Raw genomic sequence first — 24,713 nt, forward strand, 5'->3', positions numbered from 1 at the left:
TGAATAATTTATACAAAATAATGCTCTTGTGTTTAAATAGTACATAAACAATGAGGTTGCAAAATTAACATGAAACAAGGTTGAGATGGAGTTTCAATATGACAATTGAGTAGGGGTGCACGTTCGATTCTTAGGTTTGATTTTATCAAATTTCAGTTTGATTTTGAAAAGTGTGCATCGAATTTTGAACCAAATTGGTTTGATTTAGTTATTCCAACTTCGATCCACTTTGATTTGATGTCTTTTAAAATAATTTTTCGATGCGAATTAAAATAAAATGAGGGCCAAAATCAAAATATAAGACACGTAAAACAATATTAAGTGATAGTGTATCTCATTATGGAACACTTATTGTGCTTATAGGACCATATTTTTTCTTTGTCAATAACATTGTGCCTCCAACTACTGTTCGAGGAAAACAAGGAAAAACAATAACATTACATGACATACATCGACAAAAACAGATTTAAGCAAATAATGCTCCATAGCTATAGTTTCTCTAATTACGCCCCATGATTATAGTTTAGTTTGCCATGGAGCCTTAGATTTGTATATCTCAATTTTTTTGTTTTAAATTTATACAATAAATGGATACATGAACGCTAAATACGGTAACCGAAAATTTACGGAATCCCACGATTCACGCTATTCGTTTTTTAATAAAATATTTTGTCCAAAATGAATTCTACTATGATACTAACACCAATATTTATACAAATTAATTAGAACTATATACAAGTATATGCATATCTATAAATATTCAAATATTTGTATAAAATATAAAACTGTTTGTATAAATATAGAACAATTTGTATTTTGTATGTAATTATAATTGTATATGTATATAAATATATGACTTAAATATACAAATATAAAAATACACCTCAATATAGTTATGTATATATGGAATTAAATCATAATTTTGTTTGTGTATATATTATAACTAAAAAATATACAAATTGTTATATACAATTTGAGTTTATACAAATACTTGTGATTCTTCATATCTCTCCAGATCTAATGAACCACATCTTGTTTTCTCTTTCAACTATTTTGATGCCGCTTGCCTTAGCATTATTGATAACTTGCTGCAATGCCATTAGGTCGTTCTTTTCTTGGATTTCAACTCATGAATAAACTTTCCCTCTTCAATCTCTCTAGATTTTGCAATAGACCATGCATTGACTCCAAAATCTTATATTAAATCCAACGAAAATTTGGACAGCTGCCTGCAAAATCTTGTGTTAAACCCAACGAAAATTTGGAGGGCTACATGCAATAGTAAAATCACGATTAGGAGGGAGAGTAAATTTTAGAATTCAAATTAGATGTGTATGGGTGATTTTAGGAGTGAATTAGGGAATGGAGAGAGGAGTAATAAAATTGTTGTTCGTACAAATGAGTATACAGAAGCTGGAAAGACTATTTTTGTTTCTGTATACAAAATAGGCGTGGATCCCATATTTAATAGCAAAATATATTAAATTTTGATCACGCACAACAATTAAATAAAACTATACCCTCATTAAAGGATCCGACTCCTCTCCATTTTTCCCAAGTTTTAGCTTGGATTGGAGATACATGTCATAATTTAGAATTAATGGTTGAGATCTAATTGATTAAAGCAAAATCCTAACCATAGTTATTTACTTTCATATAGTTGCTTCTTAAATATTTTTGGAATCGAACAATTCTAGATTTATACTATATTTTTCCTAAATACATTTAAAAGAATTTCTTTTCTTAATTACTTGAGTAGTTTTTTTGCTGATTTTTTACTTTTCTTCCCTAACGTTTGCCATTTCTCAAATAGTATTTGCCAAATTAAAAATTAAAAATTGTGAGCTGACGTTTTTTTTTTTTTAATTTTAGGAGTAAATGGAGTCCATATTGCTCTATAGACATTGTAGCTCTTAATACTCTATTAGAATAATCAAAACGTTTAACTATATTATAATTTTTTTCAAAAAAGTAAAAATATTTAGTAAAAGTTTTAAATATGTATGCAGGGCAGCGAAAAAAAGTTTTTAATATATTTAGGGAAAATATAATGGATTGCAAAAATATTTAAGAAGTAAATATATGGAAGTAAATAACTATGGTTAGGGCTCTACTTTAATCAATTAGATCTCAACCATTCTAAACTATGACATGTGTCTCCAATTCATGCTAGAACGGGAAAATGGAGAGAAGAGAAATGAAGAGGAGCCGGATTTCTCATTAAATAATAGTTAACTAATAATTTTGCCAACTCACGTAATTTTCCTTTAATTTGATTTGATCCAAATTTTCATTTTTTTCTATATTTATCTATTTGGCCAAAATGAAGTGGCATGGGTGTTGGCTTAACCCATTGGTGACCCCTTAAAGTTGGCACGAAATTTCACTTAGACACCTTAAACATGTGATGTTCATTTTAGACACTTCATGTCGGCTTTTGTTGTGTCATATTGACATTTTTTGCCTACATGGCTCAATGAGTGTAATACACTCGATGACTTTGCCTGAAAAACATATTCAATCGACTTTTTTATTTTTATTTTCTTCTTCTTCTTTCCAATTTCAGCCTCCATTCCTGCAGACATAAATATCCAACAATGGTGAATAGAAATAGTTACAGTAAAATGATGAAAAATGATGAATATGTGTTAGAAAATTTAGGAATAGACCCATTTCAATATTTAAATATTAAATTATTCATGAGATTCTTTCTTGAAAGAAATTAATTTTTACAGAGGAGTAAATTTAATTTTTTGTGAATTCTTAACCTGCTAATTAGGGTAAAAAAGAAACAAAAAGATATTTGAAGAAGAAAATAATAAAAAAGGAACAGTGTGTTGGTGGGTGTGTGCCCAAATATTATTGGAAAAAAGGAATAACGGTATTTGGAGAAGAAAATTAAAGGAAACGGTTTCCTAGACATTTCTGCAAATGAATAGATATTTGGAGAAGACAATGGTGGGGGTGGGGGACGGGGTAGGGGTGTTTTTTTTTTATAAAAAATATTATTGGGCAAAAATCCATATGTCATTGATTCATTGGTTACTTTTATTTTATTCAAAAATAATTATTTAAGAATTGTTTTTGATGCAAATGACAAATGTCGTCGTTTAATTTGTCACTTTACACGTCATTCGCGAGTGTAACACACACCTTATATATTTTTGTTGATTGGTAAAAGAGTGTCAAAATGACACATTAAGACTCTACATGAAGTGTCTAAAATAAATATCGTCCGGTTAAGATGTCTAAGTGAAACTTCGTGTCAACTTTAAGGGGCCACTGATGGGTTAGACCTATGGGTGTTTGTCATGGGTGCATGTCATGATGATTCATGATGGTGTTGAATCATATGACACATGGCCATTAAGTGCCTAAGAAAAATATCTCAATGCCACGTCTGCAAATCTGAAGGAAGAGGGAGAGCTCAGCTAAAGATCTCTTCTCTTCTTCTCTCTCTTCACATTCATTTCTTTTCTCTCTACTTTTTTCCTCCAACCAAAACCTGTTAAACAATCTTCTTCAAATTTCACCTTCCAATTTCAGGTACCATTTTTTTCTTTAATTTTCTTCTATAACTCTGAATTTTTTTCTAGTTGTTTAAAGCTCCGTTTCTCTATGGGATTTGTAATTAATATCTCTGCTGTTGTTGATTTGTTATAACTTTCTTGCTTTTGCCTCAGTTCATAATGAAATTGGTTAGGAAGTATGGAGATTCGCTTTTTGTTGATCAAGAGAAATATATGTTGTTAATAAGGTTATTACAAATATTTATTGGAACTAAAATGTTATTCCAGTAATTTGGAATTTATAGAATTGTTGAGTTTTACCAAACATTTTTTTTTGGATTTCCACTTGGTGTCTTGTACTCACATTGGAAGCCGACTAAATCCGTAGGTTCCATTTTTTGGGGAGACTCTGCCAAAAGGTTTTTTTCTATTCCTGAGGGTTCGAATACAAAAGTCTTATTAAGGGTGGAGGGATCTCAACCATGCCACACAATTCACGTTGCTAGTTTTACAGTTGAATAGATTCTGTCCATTGTATTCCTTATGCCTATTTATACATATGTTTTTTTACTTGCTAATGTTTTCCTAGATTGATTTTCATACTGTCCAAGTTTACTTTGAATATAGCTCGTTATGGACTGGTGCTTACTTGAAAACTCTTAGTATATTAGTTAAAGATATAACCACTAGAGTATTATTAGAGCAAAGGCGGAGTCGAGGATTTTTAGTTTATAGATTTTGAATCACAATCCATTTTTTTTTTTTACCCTCCCTAGGAGCTCCCACCCCTTTTGCTCCCTTGGTGACTCGAACTCGCAACCTTCGGGTTGGAAGTGAGGGGTGCTTACCATCCGAGCAACTCCCTCTTGTCACAATCCATTTTGCTTACTGGGTTTTGGATACATTATTTTTTTGATCAGATAAATGATTTTATAAATAAAGGGGCAAAGCCGTATACCATAAGTAGAGAACCCACAACAAAATATGTTTCTCTATGAATGAAACCAATCATCTGTAGGAACACCAAACATAAACTAAAAACAAAAGGTTTGCAGCTTTACATATTATTTAAACATATGAAATACAAGGTTTAAGCTAAAGCCTGTAGCTACAATGGTGGCTCCGCATCTATATTAGGAACCCCTAGTGTTAGATAATCCATAATTATGGAGTATTGAAATAATACGGACCCAAGCAAAATATATTTATGATATTGAGGATTCATACATCCAACCCAACTAGTTTGGAATTGAGGCGTAGTTGTTGTATAATTCTTTGTTGAGCTTGAAAATCAATTTTCCTTGTAGTCATATGATTTTTGTTTGTGCCAATTTAATGGGCTGTTAAGTGAATTACCATATTCCCCTATTTTGCCAGTTTCATCATCATTTCTCTCTGATGTTTTAATTTTCATAGAGTTTTGGTTTTATATTTCGCTGTGTCAGCAAGGATGCCGTCATTGAATGAAAAACTTGATATATGAAACAGCGTGTTTTCCCTCTAGATTTCCTATGGAAATCCTCCAATACTTCTTTCACACAACTTTTGGTGCTTGGTTTGATCAAACTAATTAACCTTCTTTTTTTATCTCTTGGAGGATGCTTATTTCTTTATGCATCTGTCTAATAGTTTTGACTATCATTGTGTTTTTCTGTTTTGCAGGACAAATAGTCATATGTTGTAGTTAGTATCTGCTTACTATTTAATCAGGGAATTTACATTCCCGTAACCTGCATATTATTTCAGAGATACCTTGAAGCTCTGAGGTGGTTTTGCTCGTTAGAAGTTCTGGACCATCCTTTGCTAGGATCCTAGATGTTGAAATTACAATCTGTGGATCCTAGATTGGAAGTGGTACTTGATGGCCTAATTTGTAGCATCCTCTCATATTGATAAAATTCTTGGATTGATAGCAGTTATATGGCCGCTACATGCGAGAGGTGGATTGATGGCCTTCAATACTCCTCAATATTTTGGCCTCCCCCTCAAGATGCACAACAACGGAAGGTGATATCATTTTCTTAACATTACAAATAATTTATTTATTTTTCATTGCTTAGGTTGGGTTTAAGTACATTTTATCATATTTTTGGAGACCAGTTCTTTGATTGTTTCTATTTTTTATTCATGTGGATGAATGTAGCTGCACTATGGGTTTGCCATGCATTACTGATGTCATTACTCTCAACTGTAATGCATGTAGAGACGCACCCTCTTGAACATAATTAAAAACAAACGAAAAGAGAATAACGGAGGGATCTTTGAAAACTTTATCATCTATGTTTAGTTTGAGTTGCTTAACTACTGATTTATTTGCTCAGTTCTAAGAAAAGAAAATATAATGATTAGGTAGAAGAATAACTAGAGGATTTCTCCGCCCAAACATCAATGCCTGAGATGGAGGGATAATAAAAAGTGCTATTGCTTTTGCATTACATAGAAAGAAAGACTACTCTATCCCAAACATGATATATTGAAAATAACGTATCTTAGAGTGCTTTAAGTTACAACGGACCTACCCATGCCATATATTAGTGAAGTAGTCTCAAGAATTACACAAATTTAGGTAGTAGTTCTTTTTTGTATGCTTAATGATTTAAATTTTAAAAGTCTAAATAAATTCCTCTTCAGTTGGCCACTCATTTAGTTTGATTGGTTTTTGCTAATTGACCTTGCTTTTAGTTTTTGAATTTTAAGAGGCAAATTGATAACCAAATCGAAATTGGTGTAGTTTGATTTGAATGTTTCAACTACGTCTTTGTTTTCTAGTTCTAATAATGTCTAGTACTCCAACTGGATTTACGTGAAATATTTTGCCTATTGCCTATTTATAGTGTTATTTAAGATGCACTTCACATGTGCTCAAGTCAAAAGCTACTTGCAACACAAGATGGGCGCTTCACCATGCCTAGATGTCGTTCTTGTTGGGGTCAAATAATAAGGCGTCATGGGGAAGTGATGTAAGATGAATACAAGATAGAGAGATTCAAGAGATAATTAAGAAATTGAAGGGAGATAGAGAAGAAAGAAAGAGCAATCCACAATTGAAGTAAATTAGAGACCCAACAAATGTAGATTTGCAATTCTCTAATTTGAACAAACAATTACAAGATTAAATTCAAGGGAAGGGAGGAGTGAACTCATACATGAATAATCTTACCAAAAGATATTCAAAAGATATTCAATGTAGAGATAAAGAGATAAGCCCACACAACTCACCAAGAGTATTCACCTAATAATATTGTCTACCCTAATAATCTCTATTCAATTTTATTTATTCTACTAGGGTTAACTAAGATAAGAAAAGACATAAATGCCCTTAATTTCATGTAGACCATACTTGATCAAAAGGACCCTAAAACATAATGTTAATCTTTTCTTGTATTGGTTCTTGATTTTGCACTTCCCAAACTTGCATCACATGGGGTTTGGGAATAATTGGATTGGTTGGACTGAAAGCTGCATTTCTTTTGTCAGATTTTCAGTCATCATCAATGGGTCCGTAGAAGGCTTCTTCCTGACTTTTGAGGGTTTAAGACAAGGGGTTACCCTATCTCCCTTTCTCTTTATCTTGGTAATGGACGATTTAAGTTCAATGCTTCCTGTTGAAGTGTGTGACTATTTCATCTACAAGCTTAAACTGTTAGAGAGAGTAAACTTTTATTAGTTAATTATATTCTCAACACGCCCCCTCATGTGCGGGTCTGATTTTTTTTCATGGGCCAAACACATGGTAATTCTTTTTGATATGGGTGGCAGTGAGATTTGATCCTAGGACCTCTGCCTACTCTGATACCATGTGAAATTAGAAGAAGAAGAAGAGATATTGTGAATTAAATTGATTGATCATTCCCTCAAGTTAATAAGATTAATAGCTGGTAGAGACAATGCAAATAAGGAAAGAAGATAATAAAATATTACACAATCTCCTAAATGCCTAATTAAAGGGATCAGAGAATATTCTCATATCTAAACTATTCAATCATACCTTTTTTAAATATTCTCATATCTACACTATCCAAATATACCATAATTAACACTCCCCTGCAAACTGGAGCGTATAAGTCATATGCTCCTAGTTTGCCACAAATATAGTCAATTCTGGATCCTCAAGAGTGATTTTGTGTAAATATCCGCCAGTTGATCTTTTGAGTTGACAAAACTTGTGATGATGTATACAAACTCAAATCTTCTCTTAAATGAAGTGACAATCTATCTCAATGTGCTTCGTTCTTTCATGGAATATTGCATTAGAAGCGATATGTAGTGCAACTTGGTTATCACAAATCAATGTTATCGGTTCAACTCCTCCCATCTTCAATTCTCGGAGAAGTTGTCTCAACCATATAAACTCTCACGTAACTAGTGCCATAGCTCGATATTCTGCCTCTACGCTTGATCTAGCTACGACAATTTGCTTTTTACTTTTCCAAGATATTAGATTGCCTCCAATTAGAACACAATAACCTGAAGTGAACCGCTTGTCAGAAGGAGATCCTACCAATCTGCATAAAAATATCCAACAATGTTGGTATGTCTCTTTTCTTCGTACAATAAACCTTGTCCTTGAGAGCTTTTGGTGTGTTGCAGTATGCGAATCACTACATTCCAGTGACTATCACAAGGTGATTGCAAAAACTAGCTAACTACACTAACAACAAATGAGATGTCTGGTCGCGTGATCGTAAGATAGTTGAGTTTGTGAACAACTCTCCGATATCTACTAGGATCTTTTAGAGGCTCCCCCTGTCCTGGAATAAGCTTAGTATTTGGATCCATTGGACTGTCCACATGTTTTCAATCCAACATACCGGCATTTTGCGAAATGTCCAAGGCATATTTCCTTTGAGCAATAGCAATACCATGCCCAGACTGTGCCACTTCAATGTCTAGAAAATTACTTTTGGATTGCCCAAATTCTTAGTCTGAAAGTGACTTGAGAGGTGTTGATTGGGTTTAGTAACACCTTCATGATCATCTCTAGTGATAACAATATCATCAACACAAATAATTAAAAAAATATGTTTGCCTTAAGATGAATGCCTATAGAATACAGAGTGATTAGCTTCTATTCGGATCATTCCAAACTGCTGGACAACAACTCGAAAACAACCAAACCATGCTCTAGGAGACTGCTTAGGACCATAGAGGGATTGCCAAAGTTAACAAACTAGTCTAGACTCTCTCTGAGCAACAAACCCTGGTGGTTGCTCCATATATACCTCTTCAACAAGTTCTTTATGTAGGAATGCATTTTTGATGTCCAGTTGAAAAAAAGGCCTATGATTCATTACTCCCGTAGAGATGAGAAGACAGACAAAAGCCATCTTGGCAACTAGGGAGATATTATCTCCATAATCGATGCCATAAATTTGAGTTTATCCCTTAGCAACCAGTCTTGCTTTGAGATGATCAGTAGCTCCATCCGAACCTACCTTAACGGCGAATACCCAACGACAACCAACTATGGTTTTACTTTCAGGTAAAGGAACAAGCTCTCAAGTACCATTATCATGCAAAACACTCATCTCCTCAATCATAGTTTGATGCCAACCTGGATGAACCCGTGCTTCTACCACAATCTTAGGAACTTTGAGTGATGATAAACTAGCAAGGAAGGCATGATATGAAAGTGATAGATGATGATAACTTAAATAAGTATAAATGGGAGTTTGGTTGGCAGTTATTCCAGTACCTTTGTGAAGAGCAATAGGAAGATCATCTGATAAGTTCTCGACCCAAAATGCATTGTTGGAGCAGTCACCAAGATTGCTTTGTGCACCTATATTAGACCATCTCCAACCCATCTCTATTTTACTCTCTATTCTCTATATTTGAAAAGTAAAATAGAGAATGGGTTCTCCAAGCACTCTCTATTTCACTCTCTATTCTTCAATTATAGAGAGGTGAATAGTAGTTCTCCAAATTTGGAGAACTACTATTCACCTCTCTATTTTACTTTTTGATTATTTTAATATTATTTCTATTATATTACTAATTAAGTCTTTATCATTTGTTATTATTTTCTAATGTAATATAACATTTCAAAATATATTATTAACAAGTTACTACTTCCACCCAAATTAATAATTTTTTTATTTTATTTTTTTAAAAAAATTGTCACTTTAAATATGTAATTTAAAGTTATTTTAATATTATTTATATTATATAAGATTATTAATTAAGTCTCTAATATTTGTAATTATTTTCTAAGTAATATAACATCTAAAACATATTATTGATAAGTATACTACTTCCATCCCGAATTAACAATTTTTCTAATTTAATTTTTTAAATTTTTTTGTCATTTGAAATATGTAATTTAAATTATAATTATTTTTCATTATGAAGTATGCACAAAATTTACATGATAATTCAAACAATCTACTTTTATGTTATAGTGATAAATTATTAAACTACACATTTTAATGAGCATGAAAATATTTGATGCAATAGTTTAAAATGGAATAGGTGAAGTAAATTAGTACACGAAATAATTGGATACAAGATGAAATTGTTAATTTATACAATTTTTAGCTACACCTAAAAAAAGAAAGACAAAAAATCGCTCATTTTGAACTCCCTGGTACATTAATAGAACATTTATGAGAGTAACGTAATAGACTTGAAAGTTGAGTATTTATGTAAAATTTATTTTACAAAATAAATTTTACGATGGTACAATATTTATGATGTAATTATATTTCATCAATGATTTCTCTTATATTTGAATTGTTCGTTAATATGTATTATATATAATATTTATTGCAATTTATGTTATTTAGAAATTTAGATTAAAATAGAATTTTATATTAAATGAAGAATTTGAAAAAAATAAAATTATGTATTACATAAAGATTATAGAATGATTATTTGCAAAAAGAAGAAATGAATTATATTATGAAATAAGAAAATAAAATAAAATAAAAATAAAAATAATAATATAATATTGAGGAGAGAGAAAATATTCTTTTTTAGAGAGTAAAATAGAGAATTGGGTTGGAGTTGGTTGTCTGAAAAAATAAGAGAACTCTATATTTGGAGAGTAAAATAGAGGATGGGGTTGGAGATGCCCTTAGAGTTAGAAATACCAACTAGATAGAGTTCAGAAGGAGGTTCAGGTCGTCGGGAATAGACATTAAGAGTTGGAGGTGGAGCTGAGGTTAGAATAGTTTGAATGGGAAGGACTGCTATGGCCTTCTGATTTTCCGTACTAGGAGAAAAATACAGAGAAGTTTTGGAAAAAGTATCATCGAGATGAAGTACTTATTGGTAGAGGGATCAAAACGTTTGTAACTTTTTTGTAGATGAGAATACTCGAGAAAGACACATTTAAAAACCTTATGGTGAAGTTATCTTTTCGAGGGGTAAGGTTATGAACAAAACAGGGGCAACCAAACACACACGGATGAGGGGGAATAAATTTTGGTCCGGATAGAGGAATGAGTGAGGACTCTGGTACTACAAAACAGATGAAGGCATGCGATTGATTAAATAACAAGCAGTAATAACGACATCACCCCAAAAATGTAAAGGGGCATGATTATGAATAAGCAATGTTCGAGCTGTTTCAATAAGATGTTTGTTCTTTCGCTCAACAACTCCGTTTTGTTGAGGAGTATGTGCACAAGAAGAGAAGTGCAATACACCCTGGGATGACATAAAAGAAGAGAGAGAAGTAGAGAAGTATTTCGGGCATTATCAGTGATTAACTTCTTAATGGAAATACCAAATTGATTGCGAATTTCAACGTGAAATTTTTGAAAGATGGAGAATAGCTCAGATCTATTTTTCATTAAAAATAACCACGTGCACCAAGAATAGTAATCAATAAAAGTAACAAAATAATGAAAGCTTAAGGAAGAGCTAACACGACTTGAACCCCATATATCCAAATGAATGATATTAAGCATAGAGGTGGCCCTATTATTGACGCGCTTTGGGAAAGAGGCATGAGTGTGCTTACCAAGCTAACACGACTCACATACTAACAAAGATAAACTAGATAAACTGGGGACTACCTTTTGCAATTCCAAGAGACTTGGATGACCACCTATGTCTCTAGTATGGATTAGAAATTCCGGCCAGGCACTTCAAGGAACATTGGAGTTGAAATTTCTCTTTTTTTGGAACATGACACTCTTTTGTTTTGTGGAGTTGAAGAATCACCAATAAGATACTTAAGGGCTATCTTAGTGGTGTTTGAAGTAGGACTGTGACTCTAGATAAATTGGGGAAAAAACTTTGGGTATGTTGTCAATGATGTTCAGGACATTGATAGGTTAGGGGAGGTTCTGGGATGTTAAATTGGAAAATTCCCTATTATTTGGGTATGCCTTTTAGCAACGAGATACAATCAAAACAAGTGTGGCAAAAAATAGAGGAGAAGTGCCGCATGAGGCTTGCTATTTGGGACAAGAGAATATCTAGTAGACTGATTCTCTTTAATAGTGTCCTTAACTTGCTACTCACTGATCTCATATCTCTATTTCCTATATCTATAAGTGCGACAAAAAAGCTAGATACAACCCGGAGAAACTTTTAATGGGATAAGAACAAAGTTAGGAGGTGTATATTTTGTGAAGTGGGATAAGGTAGTTATGGAGAAAAAAAGGGTTGGCATTAGAAATCTACGGATGCACAATAATAGTTTTCTTATAAAGTGGCTATGGAGGTACCGAAAGGAAGACAATTGTTTATGAGGGTAATTTTCTACAAGTATGGGAATCAAAGTCCTTGGTACATAGGTTATGTGCTCTCCCTCATGGACAATGAGTTTGGAAACATATCCGCAGCTTATGACCCACCTTTGAAGCCAATACAAATATCAAGTTAGGAAATGAGATGAAAATAAGATTTTGGCAGGATACTTAGTTTGGGGCGGGGTGGGTGGATAGGGGAGGCTTTTCCATGGCTAGAAGCCTAAAGCCCTTTACAAAGTTAACTGTTTTATGTGGTTGTTGGACCATGACACATGTCTCACACCAGGCCAAGGGGAGCCTCTTAGTAATCCTAGACTAGAAGATATAGGATGCTGGTAGGAAAGTTGAATTATCTCATTGTGACTCGACTCAACATTACCTTTTTGGTTAGTGTTGTAAGTCAGTTCTTGGATTTTCTGTCATTGTAACGTAGTTATTCACATCCTTCGATACATAAAAGTTGTTTCAGGGAAAAGACTACTTCACAAAGATTGATGACATGAGAGAATTGTTGGATATTTAGATGTATACAAGGCGGGGTTACTCTGTGACAGACGATCCACTTTTGGATATTGTGTTCTAGTTGGGAAAGATTTGGTGCCTTGAAAAAGTAGGAAACAAAATATGATTTCTAGATCATGGATAAAAGCAGAATTTCGGGATATGACAGTGTGATGAGATTAAAAAATGGAACTCGTGTGGGATGAAGCTGCACTTCACATTGCACCTAATCCAGTATTTCACGAGAGGACCAAACACATATAGATTGATTATTCTGTTAGAGTAGCTACTCTTAGGCGACACTCTCACAAGGTTCTTCTGCGGTCAAATGATCAACTAGAGGACATTTTCACCAAGTTCCTAGCCGGTGCAAGAACAAGTTATATGTATATGTAGCAAGCCTTGTACATATAATTTGTATGCACCAACTTGAGGGGGAGTGTTATAGCTTTTTTGGCCAAGCTCATAAAATGAACTTATTTTGGAAAGTGTTGTTTTCAAAAGTGCAATTTAAAAAAGTACTTTTGGTGAGAAACAGTTTGTGTTTGACCAATAAATTTTAAAAACATTTTTGAGCAACAATTAGTGTTTGGCTAAACTTTTCTTCTAAAGTGTATTTTTCTCAGAAGTTCTTTTAATAAAAATGCTTTTAGAGAAAATCTACTTTTTTAGCTTTTGAAAAACATGTTCCGCTACTCCTCAAAGACACTTATTTTCTCTCAAAAGCTTTAGCCAAACACCTCACTTCTTATGTACTTTTTGGAAAAAGAAGCACTTTTGGCCTCCCAAAAGCTTGGCCAAACAAGCTATTAGAATCCTGGTGAATATTCTAGAATGTATATAAATGTAGTAGGTAGCTTATTTTCCTCCTATTCTAATTGAGTATTGATTTCCTTTTCTTTTTAGTACATGTAAACATAGTTATTTATACCCCAATAGCCTGAGGGAATAATCAAGACGAGTTCCTCTCATTTCTCTTCCGTTTCACTGAAAATACCTACAAGATTTGGAAGTTGAGATGGTTACCTAGTTCTTTGATCAGATTGATTATTTAAAGGAATTGAATGCTCTATGATCTGAGAGTCAGGAAAGGAAAGCAAGTTTTATGTGAACTTGTGCTAAAATTTTCTAGTCCATAGAGAACAGAAGAAGCAAGATGTTGTTGAAAATAATCTGGAGAATCAAAATGCCTTCAAAAGTTGATTGCTTTACTTGGAGGTACTACTTACAAGGCATGTCATACACAAGTTAACCTACTTAAAAAAGGGTTTTGCACCAGATATTCGAAGTGCAAAAGCTATAAAGAAGCCCTTAGAGGCTTAAACACCTGCTTTTGTGCTCATTTAGCTGTCAGTGTAGTGCTTGTTCTGTAGAGCCAATGTGCAATTGATTATACCAAATTACTTTATAAAGCTGGATGGAGGATAAAGAAGTCAATCTGGTAGACAGTTCCTTTTTGCATCCTTGCAATTTTTGGAGGGAAATGAACTATACATCATTTTTTTGAGAAGGTAACATATTTTATATATTTATCAAAACAGCACCTAGGCTGTGCTTAGTGCTTACCATATTTACAAGTGAAAAAAGAAGAAAAACTGCAACAGAAGTCTTAACAAATAACTAGGGTGTCTATGATAGAAGCAATATCTTCTATGTATCTCAGGCTAGACCAAAAAACAGAAAAGTCTTAAGGAATTCAACTTAATCCTCTGAACTGAACTGCTAATGTCTTCAAAACATCTGGAATTTCTCTCAGATTGTCCGCCAAATGCAAGCTGGGACAATACTCCATCTATTTCCAATCCTGCATCTGCATCTTCCCAAAATGAATTATACATCTTTTGAAGGAAAAATTGATGTTGTACACGGTATAAAACATAAAGTGTACAGCTCTTTTTTCACAATGTGCATAAATTTGGTACTTTGTAGGACTTCATTGACCCGTACGTATTTAAAAGTAAGAGCAATCCATTGTAACTTCAGTAGAAAACCATGTCTTTTTTGTAAGCTTTTTGGGTTTTTTTTTTTTTGGTACACTTGTACATAGGCATGTTTCGGCTCTTCTTTAATTTTTTTGAGTAAGGTAACTTTGCTTCGGCTCTTCTTTTAATGAAATTTATTACCTTATCCATAAAAAAATCTTTGATATATGTCGATGGTCACTGCTGATTTTTATGAATAATAAATTTAATACTATTAGAAAAGCACTGCAGCTGCTTGAATATTTCCTACTACCGCCTGATGAGATGTTTGGCAAGTGGAGCATTTGGACTTACAGATCTCTTTACCTTTTCTGTTCTATGAAGGCCTCTAATCTTATGTTTGTGGCCTTGGGATTCTATTGCACTCTGAATATGTGACCATTCAAATATCTCTCTCTGTCTATTTTCTTGTTCATTTTTTTGAGGATGTCTTTGCTGAGTAATATCTGCCAGGATAACATGAAAGAAAAGCAAAACATTCTGTAAATATGCACTGCCTGACCAATAAAGGTGAGTCCAAAAAGAGGAAAGGACTTATGCTCCAGATGTTTTTTTTGTGAATCTGAGACAGAGACGATAAACCATCTTTTTTTGCATTGTAAAGTGACTGAGAAGCTATGGAAGTATTTCATTAACCGAAGAGGTATCACATGGACCATGCCTAGAAATACTGCAGAAGTCCTAGCATGTTGGAATAGAGATGGAAATCAGTCAGGACACAAGGAGAGATGGAAGATTGTCCCTGCCTGCATCTGGTGGACAATATGGAGTGAGAGAAATCAGAGATGTTTTGAGAACAAGAGCATCCCTTTCCAAAGCATTAAAATGAATTGTTTAGTGACCTTTTACTTTTGGTGTATCCATTCTATCCCCAAGGATCCGGGGGACATCACCCTATTCTTAGATAGTTTATGAGGGAGATAGGTGTTTAGTTTCTTTTTGGTAAACCCTCTATACTTTTGATGTAATTACTACAGGAGTTCACTATTGGTGTACTTCTATGTTTATAATACCAGTTAACTTTATCAAAAAAAAAAGAAAAGAGGAATGTACACGCTCACTGATGGCAGATGGAAAAAGGGCCATCACCTGACAGGTCCTTCCTTCTGAAGGGGCCAGGGGATTAAACCACTGTTAGATTTAATGATAAATCCCTCAGAGCATTCTATCTCTCCTTCCCATAGCATTATGACCTTGCATTTTTTTTGTTTAGATTTGAATAGGTCATAGATTTGGTTATTGCATTATATTCTTGAACATTTAAATGTCTAAAGAAGGATATTTGTTTTTCCTTTTGTTTTCTATCTTTTGATATTTGTATCTTCAGTCATATCAACCTTCTTCATTCTCTTTGTAGGCTCAAATTACTGCCTATGTTGAGTACTTTGGTCAGTTCACATCAGAACAATTTCCTGAAGATATAGCTGAGGTATGTAGTTACATCAGAAACTATCCTCCCAACAACTCTCTCTTTCTTCATAATTTCTCTATCTAATTGAATCTTTTCAATATTCTGGAAAAGTAATAGAATGTGTATTTTGTCGGCAGCTGATACGGAACCGGTATCCATCCAAGGAAAACCGACTTTTTGATGATGTTTTAGGTATCATAAGACTTAATCCAGATGATAACCTTGATTTAAGTTCAGCATTAAGATTATTCCTCCCATCTATTTGTGAGGTTGATTGATTTTATCTGTCTTTTGATTGATTGCTTTTGATTTCCAGCGACTTTTGTTCTTCACCACCCAGAGCATGGGCATACTGTAATTCTTCCAATTATTTCATGCATCATCGATGGCACACTGGACTATGATAAAAGTTGTCCACCTTTCACTTCTTTTATATCATTGGTTTGCCCAAGCAGTGAGGTATTCAGAATCTTGAACTATCAATTTGAATAATTGAGCCATGTGAATACAATGATCTTTCTGGCAAACATTCTAGTTCTTGCAAAAGAAGAGGCTTTCATACTAATTCTTTGTTCTTAAATGCAGAAGGAATATTCAGAACAGTGGGCTCTTGCATGTGGAGAGATTCTACGAATTTTGACACATTACAACCGTCCGATCTACAAAGTTGTGCAACAGGGTGGCGAAGCAGACAGAAGCAGCCGAGGAATCCATGCTTCAACAAGTAAATCTGCTGATAGTGAACCTAGTATGCCTTCAGTGCATCATGAGAGGAAAACGCTGAGGCCGTTGTCTCCATGGATTACTGATATACTGCTCGCCGCACCTCTAGGTATTAGAAGTGATTACTTCCGTTGGTAAGTATGCAGTTTGTCTACATACACTTTAACTTTTTCATCATATTTCAATTTCATCGAGATGAAGGACTAATCGTGAACAATAGTTAAAACCATATATAACTTTCCTATTCTAATCATTTCTAGTGTTGCATGCTTCCTGACACTTGCTCTAGAAGTTTTTTGTGAAGACATTGAGCCTGTACTTGTTTACCCAAGTTATGGATGAGCTAACTAACATTATATAGGATGATGTCTCATGGCCTATGCTTTTGCATATGATATTACCCAAATTGACGAAACTAGCAATGTTGTCGATCAAAAGCATGACTATAGAGAAGCACCGTAGAGTAAGAGTTCTAGGATAAGTAGAATTGTAGAAGAAGACTGAATATACACACTGGAAGTTTAGCTATCATAAAGCACCCAAGGTTGTGGCCTAGTGGTCAATGAAGTGGAATGAGAATCATGAGGTCTTGGGTCTAAATCCCAATGGAGGAAGAAACTCTAGGTGATTTCTTCTCATTTGTGCAAGTTTTGATGGATAAAATTACCCGATATCTGTGCTGGTGAGAGGTAGCAGCACCCTGTAGAATTAATCGAAATTCGCGCAAGCTGACCCTAACACCACGATTATAATAAATAATTTAGCCAGTATAAGAGAAGTGAAGTTGAGGTGAGATTTGATGGGATTATGATGCCTAAATGCAAACAATTCAGAAATGTAGGCACAGTGTCTAGGAGAATGGCATGTAGGCCAAGATTCATGAAGGAGTTGATGCTCAGATGGAAGAGGGAGGGGGGGGGGGTAGGAAAAGAAGAGGGGGGGGGGTAGGAAAAGAAGACACAGGGTTTGGAATGTTATTCCTTTAGCTTTGATGTGGGTCCTTTGGAAGGAGAGAAATAGGAGAGCTTTTGAAGGGGTGGAGATGAGCTTTACTCATTTGAGGAGTAGTCTCCGATCAGTTTTTTTTTTTTGGTGCACCCATGTAGTTCCTGTTTATATAGAAGATTGGTGTCTTTTGGAGAGAACCATATTTTGTAGGTTTCTCCTTTTCTAGGTATACCTCTTGAATACAGCAAAGATGGTTTTGTTATTATTACTGAAATACTTTACCCGATAAAAAATAATGTCTAAGAGAATGGTATGATAAATGAAGATGCTACTCATGGAATCACGATAGCATGGTTGAAATGGAACTACTGCTGGAGCGTTAAGTGATAGAATGACACTCACCAAAGGGAAAGGCAAGGTTTCTAGACCGGTTGTAAAACCACTGATGTTTTATGGGAAGTGATGTTGTATTGGAAAGATGAGTGCCGCAAAAAACCAGATGTTAGGAGTGATGTGCACTCATATAAGAACAAACAAGACTAAAAATGACCACATTCAACGCATAATCTAACCAAGACACTACTTTCATACAAAAGAAATGACTACATTCAACAGAAAGTGATATTGTAAGATCAGTGATGTTTTATGAGTAGTGATATTTTTGTGGAAATGAATATTGGTCCCCCAAAGTCCAGCCTAGCCCCAAGATGAGTGCCACAAAAATGCAGATGTTCGGATAGATGTGTTCTCATATAACTTATAAGATTAGACAAGATTATTAATGACCCATTCAATGCGTAAGCTAACCCGGACACAAAAAGTTGTCTAATTCAACAAAAAGTACAAAATAGTACACATAGATGATTAAAATGAGGGAAGGTTGTTCATTCTCTAAAAAAATAAAATGAGGGAAGGTTGTTTGAGATGTTTTTTCTCACTTTTTCGTGTTCTACCAGATTTACCAATTCTTAGGTGTGTAATTATGAATCTTCTCCTCTCAACATCTTTTCATGAAACTGAGAATATTTTGTAGTTGTGTTTCATGAAAAAAGAATAAAGGACCAAAATGACCTTTACACTATTGAAAATATAGCACTTTTACCCTCCATTAACTTTTGGCATAAAAAATGTCTTCACCTTCTAAAACAAGGGCCAGATTTGCCCTCAAATATATCAGTTGTCCAACTGAGCATTTGACATGGATAAAAAACCATTAACTTGTCCCACTTACCCATTAACCCGTTTTATAACCATGACCCATCTAAAATAAAGGGGTGAAATAAAATTATCCCTCATCCACCTGAGAAAAATACCAGAAATCCATTCAAAACTGCCCATCCTCTCCCAGAAAAAGAAGGAAAAATTATGTGACACAACAAACTAAGGCCCTATATTTACCCGAAATAGCGGTTGTTTAAAAAATTTACATAATATAGCGATAATTTGGGATTTTATAGCAAATACGCGCGTATACACTTATTATCCGTGCTGATACAGTTAGGCAGAGACATTGCCACTGATACACTTATTAAGTGTGCGGATACAATATATATTTTAATATTGTTACACACAGATACAGTGTATTCCGCTACAGAGATATTGTTCACGTGCAGATACACTTATTATGTGCGCGGATACAATGTATTTCACTTTTATTATGTGCACGAAAACAATGTATTCTGCTATGTTTTGAAACCAAAATGCTGTAACGTTTCATAATTAAGCAAAATCTCTCTATCTTTCGTAATTCTGGCGCAAATAATGCCATTTATGAAATTTTCTAAAAAAGAACCATACGGGAAACATTCCAAGTTCATTAACAAAAACCCATTTGCTTCTTTTTTTTACACTCCAAACTGAAGTCCAGAATCATCATCAAAATTTCATGGCTGAGATTAAGCTCACCATTTTAGTAAAATTCGGTTAGCCGGCGGAGAAAGTGACGAGGGAACAGATATTAAGTTCACCAAGCATAGTGGTGGCTATTGAGGTTTCTTGGTCGTGAAAGGCAGAGAGGAAGGAGTGGTGTTGATGGAGCAAGTTTGTCGACTTTGTCGGGTTCTGCCGCAAGTGGGTTTTTTGATGGTGTTTGTTGATTAAGACCCACATGAAAAATAGCCTATTTTGACAAAAATCAATATCACAGTCGTAGAAACCTTCTCCATTGCAACGTAAATGAGCTTAACACCATTAATTGACCAAAAGATTTCTACTTCGCAATGTAAACAAGCCAAACACCATTGACTGACCACAACCCATTTGAACAATAACTGGCAAGCCGCCATTACTGACTCCTCTATTGAAACTTAATCTTTGCACTTTCTATTTTGCTGTTAGTTGGTTGAATGAATGGAAATTTTGAATTGATACTTAATTTGAAGAATTCTCTCTCTCTCTCTCTCTATATATATATATATATATAAATTTTGCTTGTGAAGAGATGGAAGCCATTTCTAGCTTGGACTCTCTTGCAGGGAAGAGAAGTAGGAAAGCAGGAAGAATGGATTAGAAGAAAGAATGAATAAGAAGAGAGAGAGAGAGAGAAAGGAGAAAGAAAATTAAATTTTGAGAAATCTTGCCAAGTTTAATTTGTTTGTTCACCTAAAGAGAAAGACAAAAGGAAGTCTGTTTGTTCACCTAAGAGAAAGAACTTGACATAAAGTTCTTTGACTTTGAGAAAGGAGAAAGAAAACTTATTTTTTAAAGTTGTTTGTTGTCCAAGCTGGAAGTCTGTTAGTGAGGACAATTGTGAGCCAATAAAATAACGTCAAGGACATTTTTGATTCCAAACGATAATGGAAGCTAAAGGTGCTCTATTTGCAATGGTTTAACAGTAATTTGGCCCTTTTACAAAAAAATATAATGTAGTTACCTGATTTCATGTGGCAGTAGTCTCCTTCAAGAGTCAGATCTGGCCATTTAATCGTTCTTGTTGCTGAAGCCGTAACTAAAATAATTCTGCTACAGAAAATCAACATGCTATAGTAATTATATACAGTTTGGCTGTCTACATTAGTATAACAGTAACTCAGGTTATGTAACGCACTCGCAGTTGCTTTAGTTAGGCTGCTGTAATATCCTCCTTAATCTTAAACCACTGGTCCCAAATCTCTTTGCACTGTCCTGTCCAAAACTGGTATTCTTGTTCAGCAGAATTTTCTGTCTTGAGTTCTTGAAAATATTTTCAATTTTCCGATCTACAATTGTAGTTTTAGACCAGTATTTATTTGAAAAACATCCGTAATAACTCTTCCTCAGAGAAGGTAGAGCTTTGCATTCTTCCCTTTAATCAAAGAGACTTTTCCAAGGTTGGTCTATTAATTTGTCTATACTAGTGCATGAGGATCATCTCCAAAGTCCCACATGACATGCTTTCTGAAGCTTTCATATTTTTAAATACCTTTCACAAAAACTTCCATTTATTGCTGGGCCTGCCATACTGAAATACAAGTCTATTTTATGCTTGTGCCCATACTGAAAAAGCTTTCATGGATAGTACATATGTATAGCTCCACAAACACAAGGCTCGCTTCTTTGGTCCATCTATTTCTTTTATCCTTGTACCGATGCTAACTTTGTTTAATCTGTTTTTGGTGCTTCTCAAGTCAAAGAACTTTATGTCATTTTATTGACCTGAATTTTTTCTCATTAAATTATGTTCTTACTCTAATTCATAGGCAGTTAGAGGTCGTTGAGTAATAGGAAGTTAGAACTACATTGTCATGCTATTGATGTAGCAAAGTGATTCATGTATGTAGGTGTGGTGGTGTTATGGGAAAGTATGCTTCTGGAGAACTAAAGCCACCATCAACTGGTATGTGAACTTTCATTGGTTGAATATGTGTCTGTTTTATGGTTCAAGAACTGCACATTCAGTTTTCAAAACTAAATCGCTCGCGTGAAATTCTTGCTGTTGAGTTTGTTTGAATGAATGTATCTGTTGTATGCTAAAAGTCTTCTCAGACCTTGCTAATAAAATCTGAGGATAGCTTGTTGACATCCTTTTAGTTACCACATCTATTGTCATAGCCTAGTATATACTAGTATTTTTTTTTTGAAACTGGTAACATGTATTCATCAGCAAGGGTATGCTGGCCACCTCCCAAAGTATGATTACATAGATAGCTAATTTCAGAGAGCCTAGGAAATCCACTATGTATTTCCTGTTATAAAGCATGAAACCCCAATACGAAGTATTTGTCACCTTTTTGTCCTTTAAAAATAGATTTCACACTAGACAAAATTGTCAGTTAATTAATTTTCTAACATATAGGACCTTGAAACTAACTAAAGCTTTAGTTATTAAATTTTTTCTTGGTTGAACTATATAGGAACTAATATTTAGGAATTTAAAATTGAGTAAGATTACTTATATGAATCTATACTTATTTGAATTGTGTAAAGTAACTATAACTTTTTCTGTGAGTGTTTTTGAACTATGTATAAGGGGTAGGGTTTTCAAGAGTAGCTCGCTCCAATTCCCTCAATTGTTTACAATATTGGGTTCAGAGATGGCAGGTCATCTCCATACTCTTTTGGGGCTCATGCATTAGAATTTTCTGAAAACTTTATTGTTGTTTTGGAGAAGGGTCAAAACTACCCCAATCCTATTAACTTTCTCTTAAAATTATCCTCCTCCCACCTATTGACCCTAAAATGCCCACCATTCTTTTCTAGCTTAAAACTACCCTTAAGACCTAATGGTTGACTTGTTAGGACTTCATAAAAATACACATGGCACTTCTCCATTGGTTAACACGGAACCAAAATAATATATGCTTCCGTTTGACCATAGATTTTGAAGTTGAAACTTCAAATTTGAAAATTTGAGTTTTTGTTGTGATTTTCGGAATTTGAAGTTGTGTTTGGACATGCATTTTACTTGGAAAAAGTTTGAAGTTTTTTGAGTGGAACCCCCAAAAAGTGATCAGAGTTTGAAGATCAAATTTTAAAATCTACTTCCAAAATCTATGGTCAAACGCGAGCTATAGTCAAATTTATAAGTTCTAATAATAGCCCATCATTTTGGATTCAATATAGGGTTATTGATACAACAGTTTTTATAAGAGTTCACAAGTTGTCATAGTCATGTAATGATATTCTGCTTCTATATTAGATCTTGCAAGCATATTTTGGTTATTATTCTAGGAACACCAAATTCCCTCTAACTCGAACAAGCATTCCAGAAGCAAAGCATCTATTAGAATGTCACCCTTTCCTAACTCGAATAATGTGGAGATTATTGTGGGCAATGGTGTAAAGACAGACTTTTGGGCTGACCATTGGATTAGGCAGAACAATTTGAAGTCTACTTTCCTTGTCCTTTATTCAATAAGTCTACAATAACATGACATGATCAATCATTGTGGAGTCTACAAGGTTGGGATCTGATTTTTAGAGTAGCTCTAAATGATTGGGAAATTGAGAGTTTTATCAGAATGTTATAGTTATTGGGATCTTTTGGTGGTACATCTGATTGCCTTGAAAGACTTAGATGGGAAATGAATAACAAAGGGATTTTTTCAGTAAAATCTGTTCATTGGAATCTGAATCATAGCGGTCCTATTAAGGTGAATTGACCTTGGAAACAAGTTTGGAAAGTAAAAATTCCAATGAAGGTGTCTTGTTTTGTTTGGTTGGTGATTAGGAAAGCAAGCCTAACTCAAGTCAACTTACAAAGAAGAGGTTTTTAGATTTGTTTAAGATGTCTTTTATGTGACAGGAGGTTGAGAGCAATGAACACCTCTTTTTCACTGCAAGACAACTATAAATCTGTGGCATATGTTCTGTTGTATTTCGGGGATACAATGGGTAATACCTAGCTCTACTCGCAGCTGGTGGAGTGTAGGTTACAGAGGAGGGGAGGATGATTGGTGGAAGATCATCCCTGCTTGCATCTGGTGGAGTGTGTGGAAAGAAAGGAATTTCAGATTTTCTGAAGGCACTAGCAGTTCTTTCTTAGTCTGTTCTTTTTTTGGTGTAAACAAAGTGTATTGGGGGAAGTAGATGACTTAGTTGATTTAATTGGCAATGTATAAGAACAAAGGTTTTTGGACCGTGGTCTTTTGTACCTATTGGCTTTTTTGTAAAGATCTCAACTTAGCACTTTTTTTTGGGGTGTCTAAGTTTTGTTTAATAGAAATACAATTGTTACCTTCCTCAAAAAGAGTATTCCTTTTCCTGAAGCATATTTCTTAATGAAGGACAACTCATTGCATCCCAATGATTACCACATTACGAATCTTCAGGATAGCTTTTGAAGGGATAGAAAATGACTTTGTATATTTGAGAAATAGCCTCTTGTCCATTATTTATTTTTATTGTACCCATGAGATTCTAATTCTTATAAAAGTTTGGATTTCTTTCCTAGATAAGCATATTGTTTTGTATTCTCTACTTTTTGATATATCACTTGTATAAGGGAGTTTTCTTCCCATTACCTATAAAAATATTTTACATTACAAATCACGTTGTGAATCCTAAAATTGACTCACAATATTCATTTGGAAGGTAATATCAGGTTGGGACACTTGTGAGAGCATCTACATGCCAACTAACCTCTTGTATTTCTACGGATCAGTAAAAGGCTTCTCCTAACCTAGTAGAAAATTAACACTTGGATCCATAAGAGTGTACATAGGTTTAAAATCATTCATGGTTTCTCCTCAAGAATGTGGGGAGAATTTTTATGCTATGAAATGTCAATTTCTGATGGATTGAGCTGCCTCAATACCTAAGAAGTACTCCATCATACCTGGTTCTCAGCTTGGTATGTAATGACCTTTCAAGTTAGCAATACCATCTTGATCACTGTCTATGCTATTGTATAATGTTTTATTTTGGTAAGTAAAATTTTATTTACCAAGTGATACGTTACAAAACAGAAAGAACAGCAGGTATGGACATCAGCTCCATCCTTGCTAAGACTCAATCTTCA

The 24,713-nt window shown here is 34.2% G+C and overlaps 1 protein-coding gene across 2 annotated transcripts in view; it reads left to right on the forward strand.

Annotated features, from left to right (window-relative positions):
• The first annotated feature begins 3,433 nt into the window (after window positions 1–3,433).
• The window catches only part of LOC102583457 (protein GIGANTEA-like), a 35,967-nt gene continuing 14,687 nt past the window's right edge, over window positions 3,434–24,713 (forward strand). Inside the window, exons 1-8 of one of the 2 annotated variants that reach the window (XM_006358977.2) lie at window positions 3,434–3,546; window positions 5,172–5,516; window positions 6,987–7,083; window positions 16,052–16,123; window positions 16,243–16,297; window positions 16,422–16,564; window positions 16,691–16,962; window positions 21,535–21,590. In XM_006358977.2, coding sequence (XP_006359039.1) covers window positions 5,458–5,516; window positions 6,987–7,083; window positions 16,052–16,123; window positions 16,243–16,297; window positions 16,422–16,564; window positions 16,691–16,962; window positions 21,535–21,590 — 754 coding nt within the window. In that variant the 5' untranslated portion in view covers window positions 3,434–3,546; window positions 5,172–5,457. The remainder of the gene's footprint in view (window positions 3,547–5,171; window positions 5,517–6,986; window positions 7,084–16,051; window positions 16,124–16,242; window positions 16,298–16,421; window positions 16,565–16,690; window positions 16,963–21,534; window positions 21,591–24,713) is intronic. The other variant, XM_006358978.2, reaches the window with a different exon arrangement.

Source organism: Solanum tuberosum, unplaced genomic scaffold, assembly GCF_000226075.1.
Source record: "Solanum tuberosum cultivar DM 1-3 516 R44 unplaced genomic scaffold, SolTub_3.0 scf00285, whole genome shotgun sequence".
Classification (NCBI taxonomy): Eukaryota; Viridiplantae; Streptophyta; class Magnoliopsida; order Solanales; family Solanaceae; genus Solanum; species Solanum tuberosum.